Source organism: Hypanus sabinus, chromosome 9, assembly GCF_030144855.1.
Source record: "Hypanus sabinus isolate sHypSab1 chromosome 9, sHypSab1.hap1, whole genome shotgun sequence".
NCBI lineage: Eukaryota > Metazoa > Chordata > Chondrichthyes > Myliobatiformes > Dasyatidae > Hypanus > Hypanus sabinus.
In genome coordinates, this window is record NC_082714.1 from 121,873,543 (window position 1) to 121,890,458 (window position 16,916).

General features: G+C 39.7%; 1 protein-coding gene across 4 annotated transcripts in view; it reads left to right on the forward strand.

The window, feature by feature from the left end:
- Window positions 1-16,916, forward strand: part of sall4 (spalt-like transcription factor 4) — a 49,001-nt gene that overhangs the window by 22,884 nt on the left and 9,201 nt on the right. For all 4 annotated transcript variants that reach the window (XM_059980481.1, XM_059980483.1, XM_059980484.1 and 1 more), the window contains exon 2: window positions 5,446-8,058. In XM_059980481.1, coding sequence (XP_059836464.1) covers window positions 5,446-8,058 — 2,613 coding nt within the window. The remainder of the gene's footprint in view (window positions 1-5,445; window positions 8,059-16,916) is intronic.

Sequence of the window (16,916 nt, forward strand, 5' to 3'; positions counted from 1 at the left end):
TCCAATTTTCTCTACACTCGTAGTTTGTTTGCTACCATAAGTCATTTAGCGGCGCGTGAGGGGAAGTTAGTTGAGGTAGTAGTTCGGGAGGGAGAAGCTGACGTCACAGCCCAAGTTGAGTGAGTCCAGTCAATGCTTGGAAAACGAATTTCACACTTCCCGTCAACTTGCTGTCCTCCCCTTTGTGTGATACAGTGCTCACCAATTATCAAAGACCTCCCCATCTTGCGTCACAAACTAGGAATAAAATAAACCAAATGAACGTGGTCCTGCTGCGCACTGCCATACTGGGCCGAGAGACCTCTAACAAAATTGCTAGCAGGGTTGCTCGGTTACTGCCTACCAGTGCAGGCACTAGCCTTGCACACTACACAAAGTTTTTTTTAAAAAGAAAAAAAATATAATTGTTTATTTCTCTTTTTTTAATCATGATATCTCATGGAACCCCTTGCAACTTCTCATGGGCACCAGTTAAACCCTGCTGTAGAGAGTTTTGTGTCGTGATTGTGTTGCGTCATTCAGAGCCAGATTGGAATCTACCACTGTGTTTTTTCCCCTCCCACTGTCTAGTTGGTGAATGATCTGATTTGCTTAGTCTTTTGATTCACTTTCTGTTCAAGGAACCTGCCTTAAATACTGTACTTCATGGATTTGAGTGTGAAATTGAATGGGGTAGTTTGTGCTGATTCAGCATGTCATCTTAAACTTTAGCACACTTCTATAGATAAACGGTGGAGAATAACCTGACTGGTTGCTCTATGGCCTGGTATGGAAACACCAATGCCTAGAACAGGAAAAGCCTACAGACAAGTGATGAATGCAGTCCAGTCCACTCCCCAATATTAAGCACACTTACAAGGAGCACTGGCACAGGAAAGCAGCATCCATCATTAAATATCCCCACCATTTGGGTTATTACTGTCTCATCTCATTGACTCACTCATCTCAACTCTGAACTGATTCCACAAACTATGACCTCACTTTCAAGGACTCTAGAAATCATGTTCTCAGTATTATTTGTTTATTATTTAGTAATCTCACAGCTTGTCTTTTGCACATTGGTTGTTAGTTTGTTGGTCTTTGTAGTTTGTCATTGATTTGTTGTATTTCTTTGATCTACTGTGAATTTGTGCAAGATAATAAATCTCAAGGTAGTTCAGGGTGACATATATACATTTACTTTTGAATTTTGCAACCTTGGAAGAAGTGAAGAATTTCCCGTTATTTTCATTAATTTAAAAGTTTTGCTTGTATGGTCTTTCGATAGGATAAAGCTTCCCAAGATCATTGGAGTGTTATCAAATAAAACTTGATACAGACCCACAAAGATGGTCAGAAACTTTGGAGGGTTTTAAGGAGCACCTTTTTAAAGGAGACCACCAGTGCTGAAGTTTGAGGAAGAAAGTCTATAACTTGGGGGGCCTATTCAATCATTGCAGGGGCTGTGAAAGTAAGGGTGTGCAGCCAGCCAGCAAAGGAGCAGCGTGGATACATACCATGCTGTGTTTTCAAGCTGACAGGAGTGATTGAGATGAGGTGGGGTGGGTGGGCTACGGAGGGAATTGGAAATGAGAATGAAGATTTTAAGCCAAAAAAAAACTGGGGGAGCTCAGCAGGTTTCTTAGTTTTAATTTTGCCTCGGATTCTAGCGTCTGTGTTTTCTTGCCTCCAGTGAAGGTGATTTTAAATTTGTGGCATGAATGGACCAGTTGGGAGGGTAGACCAGTGAATATATGAGGTATTGATAAAATGGCACTTAGTGGAAGTTAGGATATATATGACAAAAGTTTTGCATGAATTGAAGTTTATATGGTGTAAAAAGCTGGACTAATTGTACATTATTATTAGATAACATCTAAGCTGCTAATAATGGTCAGTGGGTACATCTTTCTTCAAAGCATTGGTTATCTTAATTTTGTATTCAGGAATACGGCTTGCATTTTCTTTATTTTGGGGTCTGATGCTGCTGCAGGATTATACTACTTATTGTTTAATTTGCTTTCAAGAATGTCCAGCATTTTTTTTTTGTTGCACTTAACTGTTTTTTATTAGCTGTGCAAGTTTAAGGATTGCAATGAGTTGGAGCTCCCTCTAGAGTTAAAATAGCTCATGAAAAATTTGTGCATTCAAAATTCTTTGCAAGAAGAGGCTTGAATTGTATAAAAACAGGGCCTTCATCCTGTTTCTTTTGTGTTGTTGCTTAATTTTTGTGTTTGTTTATTCACCTGTCATTGCTGCCAAGCGCACATATTCATTATAACCTGGGTCTCATTAAACTGTTCCTGTCAACTAATTTATTTCCATTGCTTCACTTTCAACCTTGTGGTCTTTTGTTCATGTGATTTGATCAAGGATTTAATTCTGACGATTGATCAAACTGCAGTGTAACATAGTAAACTAATGATTTTAAAAAAATGGATATTGCACATTTACCAGTAAAAGAATGTTTATTCTACAGTTAGCTAAATCTCGTCAAGGTAATATGGTTACACAACTTTTAAAATTAAAGGCACTACTTGTGTGTTTGAAAGGGGGAAGAAGGTGAGAAGAGAGCACAAAGCTGTTGATCACCCTGTTTCTAATCTTAAATACACAGATGTTTAGTGATTATTTAGCATGGTGATTTAGTGTTGCTGACAATCCCTTAAGGCATTTCCTAATGGATTTAACTGGCAGTAATTAAACTGATTTGTTTGTGGTTTAATTTTAGTTTCTTCCATTTAAAGGCATGTTGTCCTCCTTATGATGAAATTCTAGGCCATGGTTAAATGCTGTAAACGAAGTAATCATCTGTTTTAAGAGGAAACACATTCTACAAGTTTAGTTTTTAAAAATGCATTTTTACTTCATAGGATTTTGTACTTCATTGCAGACTGAATCTTATTTACCTCTATGTGCCACATCACATCTAGGTATATGCAACAGAATTGTGGGAATCCTGGGAGTTTGTAAGATCTTTTGTCCTGGGATCTTTTCTCATTGGGATTGAACTTCTGTTGACACAATCTTGAAGTCTCAGGTAAAATGGAGAGATTGTGTGTAATGTTGAACAGTTGGGAGCATTTAAAGAGAAGGGGTGGAAAGAACTGAATTGCATTTGGTCATACTGGAAACTGTCCTGTTAAAAACAGATTCAGAAGTTGTTTGGAATTCTAAATTTGCAGTTAAAATTCCAAAGAAGATGCAGTTTGTAAGTATGAGTAATGGCATGGCTTGTTAAACATAATAAGTAGTATCCAACTGGCTTTGATACTATCTACTTGAGTACAGTCGGCCATCCTTATCCGCGGGGAATTGGTTCCAGGACCCCCGGCGGATGCTTAAGTCCCTTATTTAACATATATCATTGTGGTGGTCTTTAGGACCCAGTGGAACCTGGACTTTATTTAACGTGTCTCCATGCGGTGGACATTAAGACTTGGTGGCGCAGCTCTGAATTTGCAGTGTTTCTGTTCACAAAAATAATCATGATCGTGATTGAAAATAAGGTGGAAGTAATAAAGCGATCGGAAAGAGGTGAAACGCCATCAGTCATTGGAAAAACATTAGTCAACAATCGGAACAATTTGAATGGAGAATGTGAAAGGCCCTGCCCCGATGAAAGCTACAATTATTACTAAGCAAGGCAGTGGTTTAATATGTTTCTTAAGTGTTTTATATGCATAGAAAGGTAAAAAGGTACTATATACTAAGAAAAACATTTGACTAACTGATGCTAAATAATACCGGATGTACCTATTCCGACTTCAAATCCGACTTAAAGACGGACTCGGGAATGGAACTCATTCATAACCTGTACTTTTAAGTCATTTCTAGATTACTTATAATACCTAATACAATGTAAATACTATGTAAGTAGTTGTTATACTGTGTTGTTTAGGGAATAATGATAAGAAAAAAATGGCCTGTACATGCTCAAGCAACGAGTGCTGGAGAGAGAACGACCAGGTTTTCCCGATCCACGCATACGGAATCTGCGGATAAGGAGGGCCGACTGTAATTGAACTCTGAAGTCAGGATTTGTACAATACAGAAGGATTCTTTCTTTACAGTATCAAAATTGGAAATAAATCCTGAGAAACGGTGTTTGAATTTATTTTAGAAGTTGGTTTCTGCCTGAATCTAGTCACCTGATTAAATGGAGTTTTGTTTTTAGCTTGCTTGCATTTGTTAACCATAATTGATCTGATATGGGGAGAATAGTGAGGAAATTGAGGAAGAATGCCATTTGCAGCAGGTTTAAAGAAAACACGATTGGAGGAAATCGTTCCACCCACTCTGCCCATTGTGTTTAATGAAATATTAAGCTACGTGAAGTTCACAGAACAGCTCCAGAGATTTCACTGTGATTGTAAATGAATAGAATCAACTTGACTGATGATCGAAATAATAATGTTTTTATTTAAGAGCACTATTTAAATCTATGTTCACTCATTGTATGTGTGTACATATTGTATGTGTGATTTAACTGGGCAGTAGGTGACTGGTATTTGTAAATAGGAGACTGTAGTCTTTTTGGGAATCCTGCTGTTGGTATCTGTGAGTAACTTATCATAGTACTGGAAGCCAGATGTCTAATTTTATCACTTCCAAAATGAAACAGACTAAATGAAATGATAACTCATTACGGTTTGCACTTGCATTTTAATTGTATATTTTCCATCAAATTGCACCTACTGACAAGTATGTACACATTATACAACCTTTAGATTTGTCTCCTAACAGACAACCATAAAACATGGGGGGGGGGGGTGTCTTTTTTAAGAGATACCCTTAAGAGATTTTTTAAGAGATAAAAATACCCTGTGTGCAGAGGAAAAAAACATCGTTGCATACAATAACCTCAAGCAAATAGCGTTCTGAACTGAAGACCACAAAGAGCATCTGATAGTTCAGTGCCGAGCTGAGTGACGGAACAGTGATCTGAACCAGGTTGTCCCTCGCCTTGATGCTCCGACACCCTGGCCTTTTCAACCTGGCCTAGCACCTAAGTCGATGTCCAAGCATCAGGTGCAACCTCTTTGATACGCTGTGGGGCCAGGACTCCACTGCCTTGATTCAGCCCTGTGCTTAAACCTCTGTCCAAAAACATCGGGTTCAATAGTCCCGATCCACTCTGGTGTCTGGACGCTGCCGCCTTGATTCAGCCCGTAACCAACCTTTCTGATTTGGCCCTATACCTGAGCCTCCGGGCAAACATCGAGTTCAGTTGATTAAGCAATTGAGAGATGCTGCACTTCCTTAATTGATATTGTCTATTTTTGTCAAAGTTGGCAGTTGTAGAAGTAATGTTAAATCTAATAATTCTGTTAACTGGAGGGCTCATTTCATTACCAGGGTGGTGGTGAGGGGAAATGGTCTAAAGGACGCAATGCGAAGTCTGTTTATAAGAATGATGGGTGTGTGTTGATACTAAGCAGTTACTGTTCTGTTATTGCTTTGCAGGTTCTCAAGTATGTCAAAACGACGGAGTTGGGGAAACGAGCGCAAAGAAATGCAGGACTGAAGAAACCAACATCTGTAAGAAATGTTGTGCTGAGTTCTTTGATCTTTCCAAGTTCCTTGAGCACAGGAAAAATTGCACTAAAAACCCACCAGTTTTGATTATGAATGAAGGCGAGAAGGAAATGCCTCCTAAGGACTGCCCAGAGTCTTGTCCAGACAACTTTCCGAATGGCCAAATGAACAATCAATCTAAAAGTAACGATAGCCCCGAAGAAAGAATGCGTGAGGAGAGTGAAACTGCTGAAATGAATGTTGATAATGTAGAATCTCAAAAACCATGTGCCTCTAATGCTGCTACAAGTTTACATCCAGCCTCTGATGTTAGCTATGTTTCCCAGTCTAAGATACCAAACACTAATGTCACATTGGAGACTATTCACAACACTAAAGTTGCAGTGACTCAGCACGTTCCGGACGATGCTTCTGCCAGCAACCCTAATGCGACTGCAAGCGTCAATGTCATTCCAATCTTGCTGGAGCAGTTGGTCTGCCTGCAACAGCAACAACTCCAACAGATACAGTTAACCGAGCAAATCCGCATCCAGGTGGCAACGATGGCACCTCATTCTCTTCATCCATCTATCGTTGCAGCTGCAGACCCCCTTAAGGCACTGGGGGCACACCTTTCACAGCAGCTTTCTGCTGCTGCTGCTTTAATTGGGCAGAAAGTCGGTAGCCAAAGCTACTCAATAGAAGGTTTTAAGCCAGTACAGGTACCTCATTCCTCTGTTGGTTCAACTCATTTTAGCAAAGGCTTGCACCATTCCTCTGAGTCGGTGTCTCTCCAAACAACGAGCACTCTGACTTCGCTGACTTCCAAGCCTGATTCCATCTTGTGCTCTGAAAATCCAGCCAGGCTTAAGCACAGCAACCTTACCAGCTCGGTTGCAAGATTTCCAAATCCCCTGCTACCTCGGTCCCCAAATACAGCAACTATTCACAGCCCGCTGATTGGACTGTCTGCAGCCTCAGCAGCACGAAATCAGAAAGGCAAGCCTCCAAACGTTGCCGTTTTTGAAACAAAGTCTAATTCTGAAGAGTCCTTTTTCAAACACAAGTGCAAGTTCTGTGGCAAAGTGTTTGGAAATGACAGTGCCCTGCAGATTCACATCCGTTCTCACACAGGTGAGCGACCTTACAAGTGCAACATCTGCGGCAATCGTTTTACAACTAAAGGCAATCTGAAGGTTCATTTCCAGCGACACAAAGAGAAGTACCCACATATCCGAATGAATCCGTATCCTGTTCCTGAACATTTGGACAATGTTCCAACCAGCAGTGGGATTCCATATGGTATGTCTATACCTGTTGATACTTCTGCGAATTGGGCAGACACCAAACCTGTCTTGCAAACGTTGCCCAATTCCATTGGATTGAATCTGTCGACTGCTTTTGAGGACACTTCAGATAAAGCACCAGCAAGTGATTTTCTGCGAAGGCGATCTCCAGCAGTAAGTGAAACTGCGTCTTTGTCATCGAATATCAGCAGTTACGAGTCGAATGTTGAAGCGAAGTCTGCAAATGAGAATGGCAATCCACCTACTTCCATAATGTCTGAAACCTCAAAGCCCAAGCAACCTTTTGGTAATGTACTTGATAACAGCCAAACATCTGAGACATCCAAGCTTCAACAGTTAGTGGAAAATATAGACAAAACATCAGCTGACCCAAATGAATGTGCTGTTTGCCATCGTATTCTAAGTTGCCAGAGTTCACTGAAAATGCATTATCGTACCCACACTGGGGAAAGGCCTTTCAAGTGTAAAGTTTGTGGCAGAGCTTTTTCCACAAAAGGCAACCTCAAGACTCACTATGGGGTTCATAGGGCAAAACCTCCTTTGCGGGTACAGCACTCGTGCCCGATTTGCCACAAGCGGTTCACTAATGCTGTTGTTCTTCAGCAGCACATTAGAATGCACATGGGAGGTCAAATCCCAAACACCCCTCTGCCTGAAGGCTACTATGATGGTTCTGATCCAGAGCCAGCTTTAGCTGATGAAAATGCTGAACTTGACAGCAGTTTTACTGATGAAAATATGGATGAATCTGAGTTGGATGGGGAGAAAAGTGCAAAGGTGCCAGCAAGTGAGTATTCAAAACCAGTTTTGCCTTACAGTGACTTACCGGCCAACTCTCCTCTGCTGGTTTTCTCCAATATAGCTGCTTTGGAAAGTCAGATGAAAATGATTAACTCTAATTCTAATGTAAGCTTGCAGCGGCAGAGCAGTTTAAAATCCAGTGAGAATGGCTCTCCTGAAAGCGAAGGAATGGCTAATGATTCTCTTTCGGTAGTAGATCAAGAACACCAGAATAATCAGAGCCCAGGTGCGGCCGAATCAGCATTGTTTCAAGCTTCGTCTCCTGCTAACAGCTTTAATGGCAGCCACGTGTCCAAGTCGCCAGGATTCCCTAATGAAAACGTAGCAACAAAAACTGAGCCTGTTGAGACATCTGAACTGACAAATGATGCTGCGCTAGATTTAACATCTGGCAATATTCATCGGAAAGTTAAGGAAGAAGTCACTAATGTTCCGTTTACCAATGGGGATTGCAGTAAGTATGGAAAGAATATATGTAGTTTAAACTTTGCTATTTAATCTTGGTATGGTCTCCAGTCTATTCTTCTTGTGACTCTGCTTCATTAACATTGTAGCTTATAATTGGGTGCTCATTTGAATAGGCCTTGGTAATTGTAAACAGGAACCTTTTGTACAGAAATAAAACGTGTGTAAGTGAATCTCAGCACTTTTAAAGTATGCTGTGACTTTATGCTGAGATCTGGTGAGATAAGTGAAGTGGTTTCGTGGTGTAAGACAAGTGATGACTGGTCTCCCACCCTTCTGTCAAATAAAGAGGAAGAAGAAAACTATTGTTCTATTTCCTCTTGCTACTGTCTGCTTCTTGGGCAGTGATTGTTGTCCAGTAACTAATCCTGGACTATTTCTGTATTATTGCTGAAGAGGAAACTGATTTTAGTTCCCTTTTGACCACCAATTTCAAGAAGTTATGGAGCAGCTTTAAAACTGTCTTTAGCACTGGTCAAGCTGAGATCAGTGGTTTTGAGATCAGAGATTGAACCTGAGAACTTTTCTAAATAAGGTGTCTATTAACAGCATTTCATCAGAGAGATGGTTGTGGGCACGTCAATGCACTCTGAACTGCAGGTATTGAGTGTCAGGGTAGTGCTATATTGTAGAACAAGATTTGTAACAAATGTCAGATACTTTAAGTGAATGAAAGATTGTTATTATGATTGTCTTATGATTATAGACATAAAATGTATCATAAACAACACATACAAATACTGGAGGAACTCAGCGGGTCAGGCAGCATCTATGGAAAAGTGTAAACAGTCGACGTTATGGGCAGAGACTTTTTTTCAGGACTGGAAAGAAAGTGGAGACGTCCAAAATGCAAGTGAGGAAGTCCAAGATAAAATGTATCATGTCACTTAAGCAGTCAACTACAATTGATGGAAATTGTCCAATCATCTCACTTTGTTTGGGAAAAGTGCTGGCACTTTTCCCTAATAGAATAACAATTAATTTTCTAATAAGCTCTTCTCAGGCTTCCAGTGGGGTACAGGTATCAGTTATAATCAATACTTGTACCTATGTTGGAAGCCTGAGAAGAATTTATTTGTCATGTACGCCGGGAAAGCACTGAGTCCCTTTTTCCAATTAATTTTCTGCCCAAATTTTAATAACTTTGAACGTTAATTTGAACTCCATTATTAAAGTATCTGTGTTTTAAGAATCCCCAGCAAGCTTAATGTCTACAAAAAACACTGAATTGCTCTTCTGACCTAAAACTGGTTGAACCTATTTAACTGCTGTGTCCTATAGATTATCATCCTGTTTGATGAAGGATACAATAGATTGTTTGGTTTTAGTAGTATATGCTCATGGTGATTACATTGAACTGCAGTCCTGTAGTGGAAATGTATTAATTAGTTGAATAGTGCAACAGAAATTTAAATTGGGGGATATGCGATGTATTGATGGCCTGAAAGATGCAATGATAAGCAATTGAACAGTATACATGTTTGTACAGGCACTTTAAAAAAAAATATGCAAGAGTTTTTCAAATCATTTTTTTGTTTCCCTTTTGAGAGACAATTGGATTATCATCCTTTATATATTATAGTTTTGGCTGAAGAACATTTCTTTGAATATTTGATGATGTAAATTGGTTTGCATTTTACAAAAAGACTTTGGAAAATTGTTGCTTGATTTTGCAGATTTCAAAAGATGATTTTGGTGTCCTCGATATTCATCTTACAAAACATCATGCCCTGCTTGATCATTGCTCTTGATCTAGATTCATCAATGTATCCAGTTAGTTCTGTACGTTTGTATATCTTTTCCCTTGTAGTATTTGATAGCTATGTAAATCGATGACCTTGGGAGCAGAATAGCTTTGATATGTTCAGCAATGGCACTATGCAAATATAACCATAGAACAGTTGTAGCATTTGGCCCTGAAACCTGGATCAGCTCCTTGCTAAGCCATTATTACACTGCTTAGCCCCTTCTCCTTAGCCTCTCATTTAGTTTCTTCACAGTGCATTTACCTTTCTCCCTCTTGAATGTCAGTATTTCAGCTGCAAGTAGTGCCTTGTAGTATCAAATCTCAGGCTGTTTCTAAAACATTCATCAAATCACTATTAATTATCTTTCACTATATAATCTGTAACTTCTCAACCACCTTCCCCCCCCATGGAAGTAATTTCCCAATGCCCACCTTGTCCAGAAACTTGATCAATTTACATACTTGTAAATCTCTTGAAATACTTGTAATCTCCCTTCAGATATTTCTATAGAAAACAGTCCTAGCCTTCCTAATTTCTCTGTAACTGTAATTCCTCAACCCTGGATCCATTCTCTTTAAACCTTTTCTGGGATTCTCCAATGTCATCTTATCCTTCCTCTAATGAGGTGACCAGAAATAAACAGAAAATTCCAGACCAGTTTTTCATAAAGTTTTAGCATAATAGCTTGATTTTTATATTCTGTGCCTCTATAGATAAAATGCAAATTGTGTAAGCCTTATCATTTTCTCAACCTGTGACACTGCTTCCAATCGCATGTGAACTCTTATACTTATTCTCCCTCTAACACCTGTTTTAAACAGTTTTATTTTATATTGTCAAAATGCAGCATCTCTCTGTTTTCCACATTAAATACCATCTACTATGTATCTGCCACTCCACCAGGCTCTTTTATCCTGCTGCAATTATTTCTTAGTTTGCAATGCTATCAAGTTCTGTGTCATCCAGGCATTTAGAAATTGTGGTTCCCATCCACATGTGCAGGTCATTTATGTAGGTCAATAGCAAAAATAGTCCTGATATTGAGGACCACCCTCAAGATTGGGGGTGTGGGGGGAACAGTTGTTAACCACTGCTTAAACTTTGGTTATAAATGTTGATGACAATGAATGATCAGTAGTAATTTATTTGCATTCCAATATTGTAAGCTCCATTCTGTGTTGTTTCTTGGAGAATGATGCGTTCAGTTGATAGTGTATCTACAACTGAACCCTTCAGCTTTTCTTGAACTGGTTCTTGGAATCTAAAATTCATAGAAATGTACGCCATAGAAATGGAGCTGGCAACTTGGTGTTCCCTTTAGTTCATTCTGCCCTGTTAAATTCCTCATTGGATCATCTTCCCCCCTGCCCCGCCAGGTGTTTTCATATCTAAAGGTGGATATCTTTTTCACAACTCCTTCCTGGTCTTGACCCTGTTCTTTTAAAGTAAAATCCACAAAATGGCAACAACATTTTAATTGTAACTAAATGAATAATTTGTACAAATTTAGCACTACAAAGATATTTGACTTTTAAAATTGTGTTTTGGAGTCCCACGTTCATGAAAGGCACAAACTAAATGTTTTCACTGTTGTCATTTCTGATTTTGAACTCAAGGATTTTTTTTGTCAAACAACTGATCTTCAAGTATGCAGTTATTCATTGAACTATGTGTTACTCTACCCCCTTTGGGGTGTGTGACTTCAGTTTGTGAATCTTATTTTTCACTCTAGCAAATAGTGTTGCTTTCTGCCCATTGGAATACAATGCACCAAAATATAAAACTGCATTAAAGCATTTTTGTGAATTTTACTTAATGAAGCATTTTCCAGGAAAACAGCACTTCTCATTTGGGTATAACTATATGTAAACTCTGAGCGATATAATCCCTACCTAATATGATCTCTCTCAAGTTCTATTATCTATTTGGTTTGCATCATCCTGAAGACATTGGTAATCTTCCATCGTGAGGGATGCGGTTCAATAGACAGGGTCTTGTATTTATCACCATTGACTTTCCACTTTTTAGGCAATCTCTAAGCATACTCCCAAATTATTGAAACAAAATGACTACTTTCCCCAATTTCAGGGTGTTGCAAACTATTTTAAACATGCATTTATTGTTGTATTTGAATGAAAAGCAGTAGCTAATCTGTGCATGTCGACATTAGAAGCAGGAGTGGGATCATGCCTGACCTGCCGTCAATATGAACATAACTACATTTTTCCACTGCACAGCCCCTGTGGATGGAGAATTCCAAAGATCAGTACCCTCTGGATAAAGTGATTTTCTTTCCATCTTTGTCCTGAATGACCAGTTACTTATTTTGAAATTATCGCTTCTAGTAGAGATGGAGAAATATCATCTCTGCAATTTCCCTGTCCAGTTCAGGAAAAATGTTGCATGTTTTGAGATTTTCCTTTCATTCTTCTAAGCTATCAATAATGTATGTAAGACAAAGCCATCAGTCCAGGAGTAAACCTGATGAACCTTTTGCTACAGCTGTATGGTGCAAGGAAGTGAGGAGAGCAGATGTGTACTCTAGAAATGCTGTTGTCAGACAGTAAAACAACACTACTCTTGTACACGTGGTATGCAGGATGCATTCCCAGGTTGAGGATGCCCCTGGCATTCACTTAGAGTTTGTGTATGGAGAGATGTATTGTTTGCAACAAGGTTAGAAGGGGCCTAATAATTCAAAGGGTAAAATAAGTCAGCAATCTAAGCTGTGTGTTCAGATCCTATTGTAATGAATGACCATTTGCTGCCTTAGTTGCTTGCTGTACCAGCAGGCTGTCTTTCAGTGATTCATGTGTAAATACACCAAGTTTCCTTCTGAATACCACCATCTTTCATATAATGTCCTGTCTGTCATATCTTTGTTTATGTGTTTGTTTAGCCTGTATATACCCTTGACCTCTCTGCACAGTTATCATAATTCACTGCCTCTTAGCCAGTTATCAGTAAAACTTGGATATATTTAATCCTCTCATTCATATTATCACAATTAATTCAATTTGTGGGTATATTGACTAACTCTTTGAATTAGTTGATGGATAAAATATTGAAACCTACATTCCTATTCAAAAGTTGCATGGAATCTTCTACCTTCTTGCAGAGTTTGAAGTAGAAGCTACTGAAGTCTTGCCCAAGTGATTCTGACTATAGCAGGATAGCACTTGTGCTTAAATATTTAAATCTTTGGAGTGCAGATTTTACACATGACTTGGTAATGCCACAAGCTAAAATTTACCAAACATATTTTTGAAGTTTGTGTGTTAAACTTTCTCCTTTAACTACAACATTTTTACAATTTCCTCATGTAACTCAAATTCAGGATGATACTTGTTGGTCCACTAGTGGTGGGGTTACAATTGTGCTGTCATGATAGATATTTTAGACCATTAGATATAGGAGCAAAATTATGTCATTTGGCCTTTTGAGTCTTCTCCATCACTTCATTGTGGCTGGTCCATTTCCCTTTTAGCTCCAGTCTCCTGCCTTCTCCCTGTAACCCTTCATGCCCTGACTAATGAAGAATCCCTCTGCTTTAAATATACACAATGACTTGGCCTCCAAAACCACATGTGAAAATGAATTCCACAGGCTCACCATCTGCTGGGTAAAGAAATTCATCTTAATGTCTATTCTAAATGGACGTCCCTCTTGTTTTAGACTCCTTGCCATAGGAAGTAGCCTCTCTATATCCACTCTATTGGGGCCTTTCAGCTTTCAATAGGTTTTGATGAGATTCCCTACCTGCCCCCCCTCCCCCCCCATTCTTCTGAATTCCAGTGAATACAGGCCCAAAGCCATCGAATGCTCCTAGTATAATAAGCCTGTCAATCCCAGAATCCTTTTTGTGAACCTCTTTTGCACCCTCTCCAATGTCAGTACATCCTTTCCAAGATAAAGGGGCCCAAACCTGCTCACAATTCTCCCAAGTGAGGCCTCATCAGTGCCGTATAAAAGCAAGGATGTCATCCTTGCTTTTAAGTTCTAGTCCTCTTGAAGTGAATGCTAACATCGCATTTGCCTCCTCACCACCGACTCAACCTTTAGGGAATCCTCCATGAGTACTTCCAAGTCCTTTTCCAATCAGATTATTGATTTTTTTCTCTCTCTCCATTTAGAAAATGGTCTACCATTTCTCTTATTTCTACCAAAGAGGATGACCACACAATTCCGGACACTGTATTCCATCTGTCACTTCTTTGCCCGTTCTCATAATCTGTCTTAAGTCCTTCTGTAGCCTGTCTGCTTCCTCAACACAACCTGTCCCTCCACCTATCTTCATATCATCAGCAAATTTGGCCACAAAGCCATCAATTTCATCATCCAAATGATTGACATATAATGAGAAAATAGACAGTCCCCAACACAGACCCCTGTGGAAAAACACTAGTCACTGGCAGCCAACCAGAAACCAAATCAGCCAATCTTTTATCCATGCTGGTATCTTTCCTGTAATATCATATCATGACTATTAACATGTTAATCAGCCTCATGTGTGGCAATTTGTCAAAGGCCTTCTAAAAATCAAAGTACACAACATCAACTGATTTCTCCTTTGACTATCCTGCTTGCTATTTCTTCAAAGAATTCCAAGAGATTTGTCAGGCAAGATTTTCCCTTGAGGAAGGAATACTGACTAAGGCCTATTTTAACATGTGCCTCCAAGTACCCTGAGACATTCTTAATAATCTTCCCAACTATTGAGGTCATACTAATTGGCCCATAGTTAAATTTTTTTTGCCTCTTTCCATTCCAGTCCTCGGAAACCATGACAAAATATGCACCCACAACCACCTCAGCTACGTCTTTCAGAACGCTGGGGTGTAGACCATCTAGATCAGGTAATTTATCTATCTTCGTACCTTTCAGTTCCTGAGTACCTACTCCCTAGTAATGGCAACTTCACTCACTTCTGCTCCTGACACTGAAATGTTCAGCATACTGCTAGTGTCTTCTTCAGGGAAGACTGATGCAAAGTACTTCCACTCATCCACCATTTCCTTGTCCCCCATTACTACTTCTTGAGCATAATTTTCCAGTGTTCCAATATCTACTCACCTCTCACCTCTTTTACTCTTCATACATACATGAAGAAACTTTAGGTATCCTCTTTAATGTTATTGGCTAGTTTGCCTTCATATTCCACCTTTTCCATCATTAAGGTTTTTTTAGTTACCTTCTTTTAGTTTTTAAAAGCTTCCCATGCTCTAACTTCCCACTAATTTTTGCTCTATTATATGCCCTTTCTTTGGTTTTTATTTTGGCTTTGACTTTAACTCTGACTTTGACTCCTCTTGTCAGCCATGGTTGCATTCTGCTTTTAGAATACTACTTCTTTGGGATGCATTTATCGTACATCTTTCAAATTGCTCCCAGAAACTTCAGCCGTTGCTATTCTGCCGCCGTCCCTGCTCGTGTCCTGTTGCAATCAATTTTGGCCAGCTCCTCTCTCATGCCTCAGTACTGCACTCCGTTACTGATACATCTGACATTAGCTTCTCTTTGCAGGGGTGAATTCAATCATATTATGGTCATTGCCCATAAAGGGTTCCATTACTTGAAACTCTCTAATCCGTTCTGTTCATTGCATTACATCAAATCCAGAATAACTGATTCTCCTCATGGGCTCAAACATGAGCTGCTCTAAATAACCATCTTGTAGGTATTCTGTAAATATCCCCTCTTTGGACCCACCATCACCCTGATTTTCCCAATCTACCTGCATTGTTGGGTTGCTCTTGAATCCCAGGGGGACCATTATCCTGGCAGGGAGGCTTGCTAAGGCTATTTGGGAGAATTTAAACTAATTGCTGGGGTTGGGAACCAAACTGAAGAGATGGACGAAGAGGTGGTTGGCTCACAAATAGAAAAAGCTTGGAGACAGCGCAAGAGGGAGGGAAGGCAGGTGATAGAAAAGGGATGTGCTCATACTGATGGTTTGAGATGTGTATTTTAATGCAAGGAGTATTATGAACAAAACGGATGAGTTTAGAGCGTGGATCAGTACTTGGGGATATGATGTGATGGCCATTACAGAGACTTGGATGGTTCAGGGGCAGGAATGGTTACTTAGAGTGCCAGGCTTTAGATGTTTCAGAAAGGACAGGGAAGGAGGCAAAAGAGGTGGGGGTGTGGCATACTAGATCAGAGAGAGTGTCACGGCTGTAGAGAAGGAGGGAGACATGGAGGGATTGTCTACAGAGTCTCTGTGGGTGGAAGTTGGGAACAGGAAGGTTCAATAAATCTACCAGGTGCTTTTTTTTATATAGACCACCCAATAGTACAGGGACATCGACGAGGAGATGGAGAGACAGATTCTGCAAAGATGTAATAATAACAAGGTTGTCGTGGTGAGAGTTTTTAATTTCCCAAATATTGATTGGTATCTCCTTAGAGTGAGGGGTTTAAATGGGGTGGAGTTTGTTAGATGTGTTCAGGAAGGTTTCTTGACACTATGTAGATAAGGCTACAAGAGGAGAGGCTGTACTTGATCTGGTATTGGGAAATGAACCTGGTCAAGTGTCAGATCGCTCAGTGGGAGAGCATTTTGGAGATAGTGGTCATAATTCTATTTTCTTTACCTTCGCTTTGGAGAGGGACAGGAACAGACAAGTTAGGAAAAGCATTTAATTGGAGTAAGGCGAAATGTGAGACTATCAGGCAGGAATTTGGAAGCCTAATTTGGGAACAGATGTTCTCGGAAATGTATGGAAGAAATGTGGCAGATGTTCAGGGGTTATTTGCGTGGAGGTACGTTCCAAAGAAACAGGGAAAGGATGGTAGGGTACAGGAACTGTGGTGTACAAAGGCTGTTGAAAATCTTTTCAAGAAGAAAAGAAGAGCTTACGAAAGGTTTAAAAAAAACACTAGGGTAATGATCGAGATCTAGAAAATAAGGCTAGCAGGAAGGAGCTTAAGAAAGAAAATAGGAGAGCCAGAAGGGGCCAAGAGGAGGCCTTGGCAGACAGGATTCAGGTAAACCCCAAGGCATTCTACAAGTACGTGAAGAGTAAGAGGATAAGATGTGAGAGAATAGGACCAATCAAGTGTGACAGTGGAAAAAGTGTATGGAGCCAGAGGAGAT